This window comes from Lycium barbarum, chromosome 4, assembly GCF_019175385.1.
Source record: "Lycium barbarum isolate Lr01 chromosome 4, ASM1917538v2, whole genome shotgun sequence".
NCBI lineage: Eukaryota > Viridiplantae > Streptophyta > Magnoliopsida > Solanales > Solanaceae > Lycium > Lycium barbarum.
This window is the reverse complement of record NC_083340.1, coordinates 122,818,231-122,832,956: the sequence shown is the minus strand read 5'-3', so window position 1 is coordinate 122,832,956 and position 14,726 is coordinate 122,818,231. Positions and strand designations below refer to the sequence as shown.

General features: G+C 36.0%; 1 protein-coding gene across 1 annotated transcript; it reads left to right on the top strand.

Annotated features, from left to right (window-relative positions):
• The first annotated feature begins 12,194 nt into the window (after positions 1-12,194).
• On the top strand, positions 12,195-14,498 carry LOC132636336 (CASP-like protein 2D1). Its single transcript, XM_060353157.1, has 3 exons — positions 12,195-12,605; positions 13,057-13,168; positions 14,014-14,498. Exons 1-3 carry the CDS (start codon positions 12,442-12,444, stop codon positions 14,275-14,277), a joined length of 540 nt encoding a protein of 179 aa, XP_060209140.1. The 5' UTR covers positions 12,195-12,441; the 3' UTR covers positions 14,278-14,498.
• The last annotated feature ends 228 nt before the right edge of the window (positions 14,499-14,726 follow it).

Below are 14,726 nucleotides of genomic sequence, written 5' to 3'. Positions count from 1 at the left end.
GCCGGAGGCATCAACTAGAACATTTAGTTCCTTTTGTTGTGTTGCCTCTAAGTTTTGTTACGGCCTTTTTTTTTAAGACTTTGTCATTTGTTTGTAACGAACTACGTTTGGCCTGACTTCCTGTTGGATACGTAGGCAACCCATATCGGGTTCGGCCACTCTTTTCAAATCATTTCAGTATCTTTGTTTGTGGTTGGAACTACGTTTGGCCTGACTTCCCGTTGGATACGTAGGCAGCCCACATCGGGTTCGGCCACTTTTTCAAAATATTTTAGTGTTTTTGTTGTATGAGTCGAACTACGTGTGGCCTGATTTCCTTTTGGATACGTAGGCAACCCGAGGCGGGTTCGGCCCTTCTATTTTAAAATTTTCAATATCTTCGGTTTGTCCAAACCATTTTAATTCCTATAAGATACATAAGGATTCTTTATATAAGATTTTGGTCTTCCACTATTTAAATTCATATGTCTTGGTATCTTGAAACTGGGACAAATTTTTGAAATCGGTCAAATCGCTTCCAAAAACTTTCATTACAACTTTCTCACTTTTCAATTGTTCAGAACCAAGCTCCTCCAGGACTGGAAACTGGGACAAATTTTTAGGAGTAGCATAAAAGTGGTCTTAAATGTTTAACAATTTTAAATAAAAGTCCATCCATATATTTCTAAAATACGGATAAATTCAAAAATCTAGTTTTCCTAATCATTTTACCTATTAGAGCCACTAAGTATTTCCCTTCGAAATCATCCAAATCTCGTTACTCTTATTTTTGTAAAGTACACTTTTATGACTGAAACTCCCCGTCAAGGCAAAATATGGAATGAGGTATCGAAGAACGTGGACGCGACCGAAACAAGGATCAATTCAAAGGCCAAGTTCCCCGACTTGCACAAGTCAGCCAATTTTCTTTTAAACTCACAATTTTTCTTTGATGAGACAGGTTCATTAACATGAATATGGTGCATATTTGACTCTTCTTAAAATTTTAATTATGCACGTGATCAAAGAGTTAGCTTTCTTCAAAAGGCAAATATTCTTCAATGTGGATGTAAAGTCAGCCTGCGCTAAACGATGGACGTTGTTCCACTCTTCATGAAATTTTGATCGCAACAGTGGACATGAATTTATCTTCCCAACTAGGGACTGCGAGCGTAATTCTTTCAAACCCAGCTATTTACATATTCTTACCACTAACAGTTGTTTTAGCTCGTGGCATTTCTCGATGGATCAAGTGCACATAATCGTGGATTTAACCTTCTTCAAAGTGGATACTGACATGGGACACCTGTTATTGGTTTGAATTCCTCAACTTTGTCATCACTTTGTACATTTTTATTTATTTCAAGTCGCTAACAAGTTCTTTTAGAATGTGGTATTTTTAATAAGATAACAAGATTGAAATCTTGCGTCGTATATTAAATTGTGGGGATAATTATGGATTTAACTTCCCTCACAAACGGAACACGGATTAAGATGTGGATATAAATGCGGATACCTTTCTACAATACTATTTTTTTTTAGTGGACGTGGATTTACATTGTGGATGTGGACGTGGAAGTAGAAGTAGATTTATATCGTGGGAAAGAATGTGGATTCATATGAACATTGTGGATTTATTTTTAAAGTTTGTGAAAGTGGAGGTGGATTTACATTTTTTGTACCGTGAAATGCGGACGTGGATTTATATTTTTTGCACTGTGGAAGTGGACGTGGATTTATTTTTCTGCACTGTGGAAGTGGATGTGGATTTACATTTTTGTACCGTGAAATGCGGACGTGGATTTATTTTTCTACACTGTGGAAGTGGATGTGGATTTACATTTTTGTACCGTGAAATGCGGACGTGGATTTATTTTTCTGCACTGTGGAAGTGGATGTGGATTTACATTTTTGTACCGTGAAATGCGGACGTGGATTTATTTTTCTACACTGTGGAAGTAGATGTGGATTTACATTTTTGTACCGTGAAATGCGGACGTGGATTTATATTTTTGCACTGTGGAAGTGGACGTGGATTTATTTTTCTGCACTGTGGAAGTGGATGTGGATTTACATTTTTTGTATCGTGGAAGTGGACATGGATTTACATTTCAGGTCAGGTGCCCACCTCCGAATGCGGGTATTTTATATTCAAAGTTCAGGCACCCACCTCCGAATGCGGGTATTTTATATTTCAGTTCAGGCGCCCACCTCCGAATGCGGGTATTCTATATTTCAGTTCAGGCACCCACCTCCGAATGCGGGTATTTTATATATCAGTTCAGGCGCCCACCTCCGAATGCGGGTATCTTATATTTCAGTTCAGGCGCCCACCTCCGAATGCGGGTATCTTATATTTCAGTTCAGGCGCCCACCTCCGAATGCGGGTATTCTATATTTCAGTTCAGGCACCCACCTTCGAATGCGGGTATTTTATATTTCAGTTCAGGCGCCCACCTCCGAATGCGGGTATTTTATATATCAGTTCAGGCACCCACCTCCGAATGCAGGCACCCACCTCCGAATGCGGGTATTTTATATTTCAGTTCAGGCACCCACCTCCGAATGTGGATTCAACTTTCAAAACAGGGGTTGCAAGTGTAACTTCTCCAACCTCGTCTTATTTACACATATATTTCTTTATTGCTAACAATTGTTTTTAGCTGTTGGCTTTTTGACAATATCGAAGTTGGCATCACACATCAACTCGTGGAACTATTTCTTCGGCAGCGAACTGGGGCAATTTGTCGGGAAGGATAATCAGAATTTCCGACACGGGTCAAAGATCTACCTCGAACACTCGTCTCTATTTACAAGTATTCTCTTGCATTCTATCAATTCAATTTTTTTTCAAGAATTCTCAAGTTTCTATCATAATACCCAGTGTTATCATAATTCAACACTGGGACAATATTTTGCAAGCTTCGCGCCAATCGGGGTTCAAGTGTCGTAAGTATCCCAGAACTACACTCGACCTGATTCTCGTACAGCCCGAGATATGTAGGCAACTCAGAGGCCGGAGTTCGGTCATAATCCTCTCAAGTTTCTTTTAGCCGGGACAAAATAGGCTACTGAGTCAACGTCTTTGCCCGACAACTCTTTCATCATTACCGGGCAAAGAGGGACAAGTTGTTGACACCCAAGTTTGTCCCGCCTCTCTTCCAAAATACCTATTTACGCCTCTAATATTTTTTAGAAAAATTAAAATATATATATAGTCATTTTTTACTAAATTATCAACTTCTCATCAATACCGGCACTTTATTATTCTGTTGCAGTTACTATTATTATTATTATTATTATTATTATTATTATTATTATTATTATTATTATTATTATTATTATTATTATTATTATTATTTATTACTATTATTATAATTCACAATTTTTTATCCTTTCAACATTTTACCAGCTTACGCACACGCATCGCATTTATCTTTGCATAATTAAATAATAGTATTTATTTACTGTGGATTTTTGAAATATTATTACACGGCTATTACAACGCCATTTTTTATCTGAGCACTAATGATTGCATATTTTATATTAAGTAATATTTTAACACAAGTTATTTAAACAAGTCTTTTATTTAAATATAGTAGCCCAATCAACTCATGCTATTTTCGGACCAATTCACAAAACCAGTCCACGTTTTAATTTACTTGGCCACATTTTTAATCAGCTCATTCTTTTAATTCACTGGCCCAAATCGATTAGCCCACATTTCAAATACCAGCCAATATTTTAAATGGACCAGCCCAACCCAATACACTACCCGACCCAACCCAATACCCTATGACCCGACCCAAATGTTTTTTTTCTTTTCAGTTAAGGGGGGTAATACCCCCTTCAACGTTTCATTTTTTTTCCTCCCCATCCCCGCCCTTCTCTCTCCCTTTCCCTTTACCCCTAAACCCTAAAGCCGCCGCTCCTCCTTCACCTCACGCTCCCTCCACTCACTTCCCTTCCCCACACCGCTACCCCACTCCCACGCTCCTCGTCCCCACCTCGCCGACGACCCCCACACCGCTACCCCACCACGCTCCTCGTCCCTACCGCGCCTCATCTCCCTCTCTCCACTCATCTTTGTCCCCGCTCCTCTCAAACTCAAACCCGAAATCAGTCTATAAGTATTCGTTTCATCATCCATTAACGGGGTGGGGTTTTTTTTTTGGTTCATAAAATTACCTCAAGAAACGGAGAGGATTTTTTGGGATGGAGGAAACCCCCCAGGAATCGAAGCTTGCAAATCGCGAGAAAAAACCCCTGAAAAGTTAAAGTTCTGAAACAGTTCTGGGATCATCTGAAACCCTTCTGAAATAAAGAGTTCTGAGTCATCCTAAAGTTTTTTTTCAAAATATCGAATTTGTAGTGGTTTAAATAATTCAAAAAAATCGAGTCCAAAATATTAGGATATTTCTTTGTTTTTCCTGTTTTTGTCTGCTTTGTTTGTGCTGTGAATTCAAGTATCGCGAGCTCTGGTTCAGTAGTCTTCGAGGTAGATATCGAAACCTTCGCCTCATTTCGCTGCACCTGAAGAAGGTCAGTGATTCCCCTTTCCTTTATTTTTGCATTTTTGTTCGATTTCTTTGATTATTTGTAATTGATTACGTATTCGGTTGGTATGTTTTATGGTTAAACATGTTTTAAGTTGCTGTTTAATTTAGTTACTATGTGGCATGGGTTAGATGTTATTAGCCTTAAATCCTATTAAGTACATGTTTGGTCTTAGATTACCTGAATCTAGCTGCATGTTTAGTTAATCCAATGGGTTAAAATCAACTTGCATATGGCCCTGTTTGGATTCGTATGAGCTCATGTGAATTGCAAAGAGCAAGTCATTTCTATTCTCCTAGTGTCTTACTCTCTATTAGACAATGGGATAATATTGGCAGATATTGTTCCAGTTCTGCTTTAGAATTAGTTTTGTCTAGTGCGAGTTTAATGCATTGTACTCTTTGATGGATAATTCGATCTTCAGTGTATTGTTTGAAGGATGCTTGTCTGTTGCTGCTTTAATATATCTGTGTGTTGATTTAAGTCAAAACAGAATTCATTAGAGATCCAGGGTACCCAATGAATGAGTCCAGTCTGTAGATTAGTTACATTCTGCTTAAGTTTTCATTGTATCAAAGGGGAATTATGCATACTAGTTTGGTTGGTTCTTATCTCACACTGTTTGTTTATCGGATTCAGTCTATGGTTCACTGATAAATGACAAGTAGGTTGAAATATATAAAGGTTGATTCAGTTTCAAATATATAAAAATATCCATCACTATATCTAGCCTGATTCAGTTTCAATGAAGAAAAATACATATCATTTGACTTGGTTGTTGAAATTAGTCTAAGCTGGAAATGACATGTCAAGATTCTCTCTTTTCCAGTCAGCTGCTGCTGGTAGGCTTTAAAACAGTAGTAAAAATGACTCTAAATTCTAAGTCTTTAAATTTCAGACTGATCTGTTGCTGCTTGATAAATTCATTATTATGGCTTATTGTTTTGGTTGCTGAGTCTTAAAAGGAAGAGTAAAGTTTAACCAGAGATGGGATCTTGAATCTTAAAATCATTAAAATGAATCATCTGATCACTGATCACTTAAAGTCTCTACCCTTCAAAAGCAAGACTGATTTCCTGTCCTTTGCCATATCTTTTAATTTATAGCATGTGCAAGTCTTGAAGTTACTTATATATTTCTTGGTATCATTTTGAACCTAGCTAAAACTTGATGTTGTTCTTATATCATGCCTGAATAATTGAACTTGTCTGTTGTTGTTTTTTTTTTTTTTAAAAAAACATGATTAGTTGAATAAAATGTTAAGTTAAATGAGTGATGGTTTATCTGAGACTGGTATAAAGCCTATTTGATCATTTGTTGACTTAGACTGATAGAGTGTGATATGATTAAGAAAAAAATCCTGGCCTAATTTGGAGTAAGCTTAAAATGTCATCCGTGATAACGATATATAGTGTTATTACGTATGCTTAAGAGTTAGTTTAAAGTGGGAACCGAGTATGCTGAATTTGTCTTAATATGATTGTTCCTATATGTGGCTGCCTGTTACTATTGTTTACTATAACATACCACCGACGGTTTGCTGTTTATCTGGTTGAATTATTACTACTATATATCGCTTTGAAGGCAAAAGAAACTTATTGTTTGAAACCAAACCTATATCTGGGGCCATGTCTTTGGCTAGACATTGTTTGATTATTGTTGGTTGTTGCTCAATTGTTATGGGCTGCTGCTCAGTTATTCTTATGGCTGTTGAAACTCACTTTGTGGCACTTCCCTGTTGCACTTTATGTTACTTTGCTGCTGTTCATTGCTGCTACCTAAGGCTGCTACTTGGTTCTGTTTGCTGGTGTTATTTCCTGCTAAAAAAATGAACAGATCACTATACTAAAAAAGAATAAAAAATGAACACATCCTGTATTTGGTCAAAGATCATTGATTCAAACATGACACTATGCTTGGGTCGATGAAGAGTTGTCTAACTTGATGCCTCGTTTTTAAAAGAGCGGATTTCTATACTTGATATTATTGAAAGGAACAAATATTCTACTGAAAAGAACAATACTATATTTGATCCACACTACAAGTTTTAGTGAGCAGCTGCGTCTATTTACTGCATTGTCTTGTATATGAATGTTTCGATACAGTTGATGCAAATCGCTGTTGCAATTTTAAGTTTGCAACTCTGCACTTGGTTTGGCAGATCCTATGTCGTAGTATAATAAATCCTGTATTTTATTCCGGGTTCTATTAGGGGAATTTTATTTCCTGGTTCTGTTACTGTCCATTAAAGTCTAGTTTGTTTGGGTTTAGTTGTTTCCATGATAAGTAACTTCCTCCTTTCATTTTTTTGAGTTCTGTTTTCATTTAGTTCACTATTTGTTTGTTTGTATTTGCTATATCTAGTAATGAATAGTTAAGTCCTTGTTTATGATTTTCTCTTTAGCTTCTGGTTGGATTAAGTGTTAAATTTCCTTGGTGACCAAGTTGGATAAGTGTAAGCTTTCGTAATTAAAAGTTACTGTACTTGTTTTTGTCTTATTGAAGTTTGTGTTCTTCAAGGTGCCGATTGAAATATGAATCATTAAAGGTTTCATTTCCTTTACACCTGTTAGAGTTATCACCTTGCTGGTTTAAAGTTGATTAATATGAGGTCTGTTAGGTTGGAGAATATGTTTAGATCTGTAGAAAATCACCTCGTTTCCCTTTGTTCTGCTTCTTTTGGGTATGTGAGCCGTTGTCCCTTTAGCTCAAAATTCGTCCCCTGTACATTTTGGTAAATGAGGAGAGCGTGAATTCTTACTTTGAGTAGAGTGTATCAGTTCTGGCTTTAGCAACTGGACTTTTTAGTATTCATGAGCATGAGTTTTTCCTAAAGTTGCTATACCTTGATTAAGCTTTAACCAATTTCCTAGAGCCTCAGCATGTTTCACCCTCTAGCTGGCTGTTTGGATATTTAAACACTTGTGTATGGTTCTGTGTAATAACATATTCAAAACCTTTGAGTTACCTTTATTTTGGTCGATACCTGCTGTTCAGTTATACACCTTTCCCTTTTGGGATATTTGGGATACTTGCTTTGCCAAAGTATTTATATGCTGCCAGTACATTTTGTAAAGTGTTGTCACGGCTAAGTCATTATTGTCCCAAGTGTCCAAGCTAGTTGTTCTCTATCTCGTTTCTTTCTGTTGGGTTTCCAGTCCCTTGTTTAGATTAGGACAAATATACATATTATATACATACTCCACTGGTCTGCTTTATTTACATTATATTCGTTTAGCCTTATTTATCGATTATGTACTAATCCTTTTCCTTTCGTTTTCTGCATGACCATCGCATACGAGTCCGAGGGACTCGTTCTTCTCCTGCATTCGGTGTTGGGCTAAAAACCCAACGCAATCTCCTCTCGGGTCAATCTATGTCCGCAGCAGATAGAAAAAAAAAATTCTGGGCTAAGCCCATACAGCAGCAGGCCACAACAATACAATGAAATTACTGGGCTGAAGCCCAACAGCAATCTGATCACAACAGCCATGAAATGGGCTGAGCCCATTTAACTTATTTACTCCTCTATTTTATTTTTTATACATTTAATTTGTATCGCATGACTAACACTTGTTAATTTAGATGAACCGCAGTGAAATTAGTGGGGTTTAGTCTTAGTAACGGGTAGTAAACCAATAATTAATTCCATAAGTTTTATTCTCTTCTTTTCATATTAAAATTATTTATAATGTCTAATATTTGTTTTATTTGGAACAATTGATTTGCAAAATAACATGACTATATATTTTAAGTAAAGGGAATCATATTTTATTCTTATTATCATATACATTCAAAACATCATTAATACTCAAAATATGAACTCAAATATATTTTGTTAATAACTCTTTGAGTTTGAATCAATCATATATATATTTTTGCTAAGCATAGTTAATAAAAAGTAATGAAGAGGATAAAGAAAATTTTCAATAGCTATTTTTTGTATCTTGTTCCTAAAAATCAATGAAAATCTGACCATTCGAATTATTTCAAGTATTTCGTGAAAACGTCGCATAAACTCGCATTTTCGTCTACTCATATATAAATTATCTTTTGCAAGTTTTATTGCAAAAAATAGCATTAGTATTCAAAATCATATTAACATTCATAAGTTTATTATTTTAAATGGCATTTGAAATTTCCTTTTATGCAAATCATCACGTTTTCTACAAATTGCATTCTAAATAACATTTTATTTAAAGTTTTATCAATTTCTATCAATTTCGTTTTAAACGGCACTTGAAATCTTCTTTTATACAAATTATTATATTTTCTTTTAAGCGACATTCTTATATTTTTCTTAAAAACCTTAGCAACATTTCTTAGTTTTTTTTTTATTTTTTTTATTTTTTTTAAGGTTTAACGTCTTATTTAGCATTAATTAATTAACCTAAGTTTGGTCGGATAACCGTAAGTTAACGGATTCTAAAGGATGCCTAACCCCTTCCCTTTAGGATAATATAGAGCCCTTACCTAGAATCACACTGGTTAAGCAGACTATTAATTGAGGTTTAGTTTTAACTTTGTCTTAGTTAACCTCTAGGTGTCCTAATTCACCGTTAAATTAATTAGGTGGCGACTCCTTAAAATCAAAACAATTTAGGAATCACCAATACGTCGTATCCCTAATTTTGACTCCGGGTTAAAATGGGGTGTCACACCAGCTTCCCACCACCCCGCAAAACTTGACCATTTCTCCACCTGTCCAGCCCAATACCCACACACGCATGGTCACTCGTAGTCAGCGCGGGATTTTCAAACCCAAGCACCCATTTAATCTACATACGGCGGTTACCAAGTCCCCCATACCTCGTAAACCGTTGGATGCGCTACGTGACCCGAATTGGAAATTGGCCATGGATGATGAATATGATGCTCTTATTAAAAATAAGACGTGGGATTTGGTACCCCGTCCACCTAATGTGAATGTTATTCGGTCTATGTGGATTTTTACTCATAAAGAAAAGTCTAATAGTGATTTTGAGAGGCATAAAGCCCGTCTTGTAGGTGATGGCAAAACACAGCAGGTTAGCATTGATTGTGGTGAGACTTTCAGTCCGGTCGTGAAGCCAGCAACGATCCGCACTATCTTAAGTCTAGCTCTATCTAAACATTGGCCCATTCATCAGTTGGATGTCAAAAATGCATTTCTTCATGGCGAGCTCAAGGAGACGGTTTATATGCATCAGCCTATGGGTTTTAGAGACCCATCTCGTCCCGATTATGTGTGTTTGTTGCGCAAGTCCTTATATGGGCTTAAACAGGCACCGAGAGCTTGGTATAAAAGATTTGTTGACTTTGTTTCTTCCATTGGTTTTGCTAATAGCAGGTCTGACCACTCCTTGTTCATCTATCGCAAAGGGCACCACTTGGCTTACATTTTTACTATATGTGGATGATATTATTCTTACTGCTTCTTCAGATGCTCTCCGTTGTTCTATTATGGGCCTTCTTGGCTCAGAATTTGCTATGAAGGACTTAGGTCCTTTGAACTATTTTCTTGGCATTGCGGTGACCCGTCACAAGGGTGGTATGTTTCTATCACAACGAAGTTATGCTACGGACATTATTGAACGTGCAGGAATGTCCTCGTGTAAGCCTTCTTCCACTCCGGTTGACACTAAACCGAAGGTCAGTGCCTCTTCTGGCGATCTGTGTGACGATCCCACTCATTTCCGGAGCCTTGCAGGTGCTCTTCAGTATCTTACCTTCACCAGACCGGATATTTCTTATGCCGTACAGCAGATTTGTCTTCATATGCATGCTCCACGAGATACGCATATGCTTGCTCTTAAGCGGATTATTCGGTATATTCAGGGTACTCTTGATCATGGTTTGCATCTCTACTCATCTTCAGTTACTGATTTGGTTTCATACACTGATGCTGATTGGGGGGATGTCCAGACACCAGATGCTCGACGTCGGGTTATTGCGTGTTTTTGGGAGATAATTTGATATCCTGGTCATCTAAGCGCCAACCTACTCTTTCCCGCTCTAGTGCGGAAGCAGAATATAGGGGGGTTGCTAATGTTGTCTCTGAATCATGCTGGATACGTAACCTCCTCTTGGAACTACATTGTCCGATCCCTAAGGCTACTTTAGTTTATTGTGATAATGTCAGTGCCATTTACCTGTCAGGAAATCCAGTCCAACATCAGCGCACCAAGCACATTGAGATGGATATACATTTTATTCGTGAAAAGGTGGCGCGCGGCCACATCCGTGTCCTTCATGTTCCGTCCCGATATCAGCTCGCCGATATTTTCACTAAAGGACTGCCACAGGTCTTATTTGAAGATTTTCGGGACAGTCTCAGCGTTCGTAAACCTCCCGTTTCGACTGCGGGGGTGTGATAAATAGTGTAAATATGTAGTAAAAGAATATTTTGTAAATCTTCTATTTTAGGTTAGTATAGTTTGTATCCTAATAGGACATCGTAACTATGGTATATTTACCAACTCAATCAATGAGAATAATCACGGAATTAATCTCTTTCACGAATAATTCACATGTAAATCTCCATTAAAAACAAAGTAGCCTTAGTCACAACATTCAACAACACAAATAGTCAATCTTTCACGGGTGTAAAACTGAAAGCAAACAATTAATTCACCCCTCCCCACACGGTTATTAAACTTATCCATGTCTGATAGGTATTTGTGATTTTTTAAGGAATAAAAACAGGCATGCCTTTATACAATGTGGACAAAAGTCAAATTTGTCATTGCTTATGTTTGTGGCTCTTTTTATTTTTTAATTTTCGAACCAGAAAAGCAAGCCGAAGAGCCGTGTGGATTTGATTATGCTATTTTTGCTAGAGTTTAAGTTTTATATATAATCAATCCGAATAATATTTTACATTATTAGATTATTCAAATGATATTTATAAGTATTTTTTTTAAAAAAAATGTGAAATTTAAATTTTTTTAAAACAAAAGATATGTTCTCTATTATAATAGATAAAGATGACTTAATAATATAAAATTATATAAACAGATAATATATTACTTAAACTCTAAAGATATGTTCCCTAGTGCAATACAGAGATTTTTTTTTTCCCTTTGTTTCTATGTTTGTGGTTAGCCTAACTGCCTAAGGGTAAATTTATGTGAAACACTTTACTAAAATTGTAATAAAGAATAAATATTAATCCATAATTTAAAATTTTAATATGTTCAATGCTAAAACCCTTAGAAGTTCAACCAGTTTAATTTTGAATCCGTCTCTGATTCAATTATGGAATTAATATCTCAGGCGGTCACTCAACTAACAATTTTTATCTCATAAAGTCACTCAATTTTGTTTTGTAATACAAAAATCACTCAACTAATGATAGCTATCTCAGAAAGTCACTTCATTTTGTTTTGTAACAGAAAAGTCACTCAACTATTGGTATTTCACCTGCAAAGTCACTCAACCAATTCAGGCGATATTTCCAATAGATATTGCTGACATGGAACTTTTTTTTGAGCCATTTTTTAAAAAATAAAAGCGATTCATTCTGGTAAAATAAAAAGCGGGTCAATTTAATAGTTAATTAAAATAAATAGTTTTTTTTTCTTAAAATTGAAATTAACTCTTCAATTATGCTATTTTTGGAGGACTACATGTGTTAGATATTAGAGATATATCACCAACCAAAACTCACTAACCATTGCCATGATTTCTCATTCTGAAAAGGCCAACCCACTTCTTCTCTTTCTTCCCACTATAGTGAAACTAGATAAGCTGCCTGGCTGCTTCTTTTCTTCTTCATCATCATTTCCATTTCTCTTTTTTCAATTAAAAAGATTAAAAATTCTAAAGAATAACATAAACAGACTCAGCAACTCCCTGTATATAAAAACATGTCTACATAATATATGTATAGATGCTTGTTAAGCATTTCAGAAGTTGTTGTGCAAAATGGGATTTCTTGGAGATGATGCATCAAATCTTAAAGTCCTAGACTGTACACTAAGGTTGTTTGTCATTCCTTTGTCTATTGCCTCCATATGGTTGTCAGTCTCCAATCAACAGGACAATAGCAGTTATGGGAGATTGGAATTCAGCAATTTCACAGGACTCAAGTAAGAAATTTCATTTGTATCTTCATCATTTATTTCTTTTCACTAAAAAGATTAGAATTAGCTAAATTTCGTCGCAAATCTGTCGCTAAATTGCTCGTAACTAATCGAATTTTGTGATAATCGGCAGAGGCAGATATCCTAGATTTAAACTCTGTGGTTCAAGCTCTTGAGATTTTTAATACCTAACCCATTATATTTTAAAGTTATGGGTTCATGTCTACTATTTATTATAATTTTAATAAATTTTTACAGATAAATTTATGCCTCACGTGAAAAGTTATGAAACCTGCACTGTGATAATCTATGTTAATCCATCGCCAAATAATATTAGTGATGAATTTTACTATTTAGTTATAGAATTTATAAGTTGCAAATTTCTATTTGTTAGCAGTTTTTTTTTTGGCCCCTTTTATCTTTTATGGTGCATGTTTGAAGTAACAATTTTCAACAGGTACATGGTTGGCATTAGTGCTGCATCAGGTGGATATGCGCTTTTTACTGCTATATCATTGTGGGTCAAGAGTTTGGTCAGTAAAGCATGGTTCTTCTTTGTGTCTGATCAGGTAATTAATTTTGTCACTTCCATCTTTTACAGTTTGATTCTTGATTTAGATGTTTGTTTTTTTCTGAAGAAATTGTGACCATGGATCTTGGTAGTTCTGTAGAGGCAATAGAACTTATTTCATATTTAGAAATAATTTAACTTAAAATTTTTCATTTCTTTTTTAATGAGATTATTTATAGACATAAAACTATTTAGAGTGAATAGGTTTAAAAACCCCTAAACTATCATCATTTCACGAGCGTCATACTTCAACTAATGAATTTTTTCAATTACTCTTGGATTATAACTTAAAAACCGCTAAACTATCATCATTTCACGAGCTTCATACTTAAACTACTGGATTTTTCCTATTACCCTTGGATTATAACTATCTTTAGATTAAAATCTCTAGGGTTGAATGTGTGACAAAATGTTTGGGATATTTTGCTGAAAGGCGTGTGGAAGAAGAAAAGAGTTTTAAAAACGAGTCCACCTGGCACAATGCTAGTTCAGGGGAGTTCTGTGAATCCAATAGTTTAAATATGAAACTCGCAAAACAGTAATAGTTTAAAGGGTTTTAACCTATTCATTCAATCTTTTTCTACGTGTACTCTAACTTGGAACTCTTTGTTAAGAACTTTTGGAGCGTGAAGTTTATGTAGCATGTCGTATTCCTCGGGGGGTGGGGCGTGGGGGGTTGGTGTTCTGTGAACACTAATTTAGGTATAAAACTCACGAAACGGCAATAGTTTAAGGATTTTTCAACTTGTTCACTTTATCACATAAATTGGGATGAATGAAGTACTATTTGTTCCATTTGATCTTTGTTTTCTCTAATGCCCTCTCCATATGATTTTTGCACAGCTTGTAGCATACTTAATGGTTACATCATTGGCTGCAATTTGGGAAATTCTTTACTTAGCCTATAATGGTGACCAAAAGGTGTCATGGAGTGAAGCCTGCAGTTCCTACGGAAAATTTTGCGGTAGATTGAAGCTGGTTTTGGTTCTCCATGCAATCGCCCTTTGTTGTTTCCTTGCATTAGCTGTGATTTCAGCTTATAGGGTCTTTAGCAGATATCAGCCTCCTAGTATAGAGAATGAAGAAGAAAAGGAAATGCACACCTGATTTCCTCTCACCCCCCCCCCCCCCCCCCCCCCCAGTTTTAATAGTCAAGTTGTGTTTATAATTTTAATTACCAAAAAAAAAAAATCACTTACATGGATTGAACCTGATCAGCCCAATTCAGTTGACATATTCTGATATTGTTACTACTCTGGAGATAGGCAAGGATTGATTATTGTCCCTTCTATTGATATAGAGTTTGTTGAATAAAGGTTTTTGTCTTTTGGGGTGTGTTTGGTACAATGGAGAAAAAATATTTTAAAAAAATAAGTGATTTTCTTACTGTTTTTCTAAGGCTTGGCAAATAAACAAAAAATATGTAATCTCGCAAACACTGTGGGGGTGGAATGGGGGGCAAGGGTTGTGTCGTTAAGGTGTGGGGGTTGGGGGCATTGCAGGGTGGGAAGAGACATTGAGTTTGGAATGCTACTTATGAAACTTAACTATTTTCC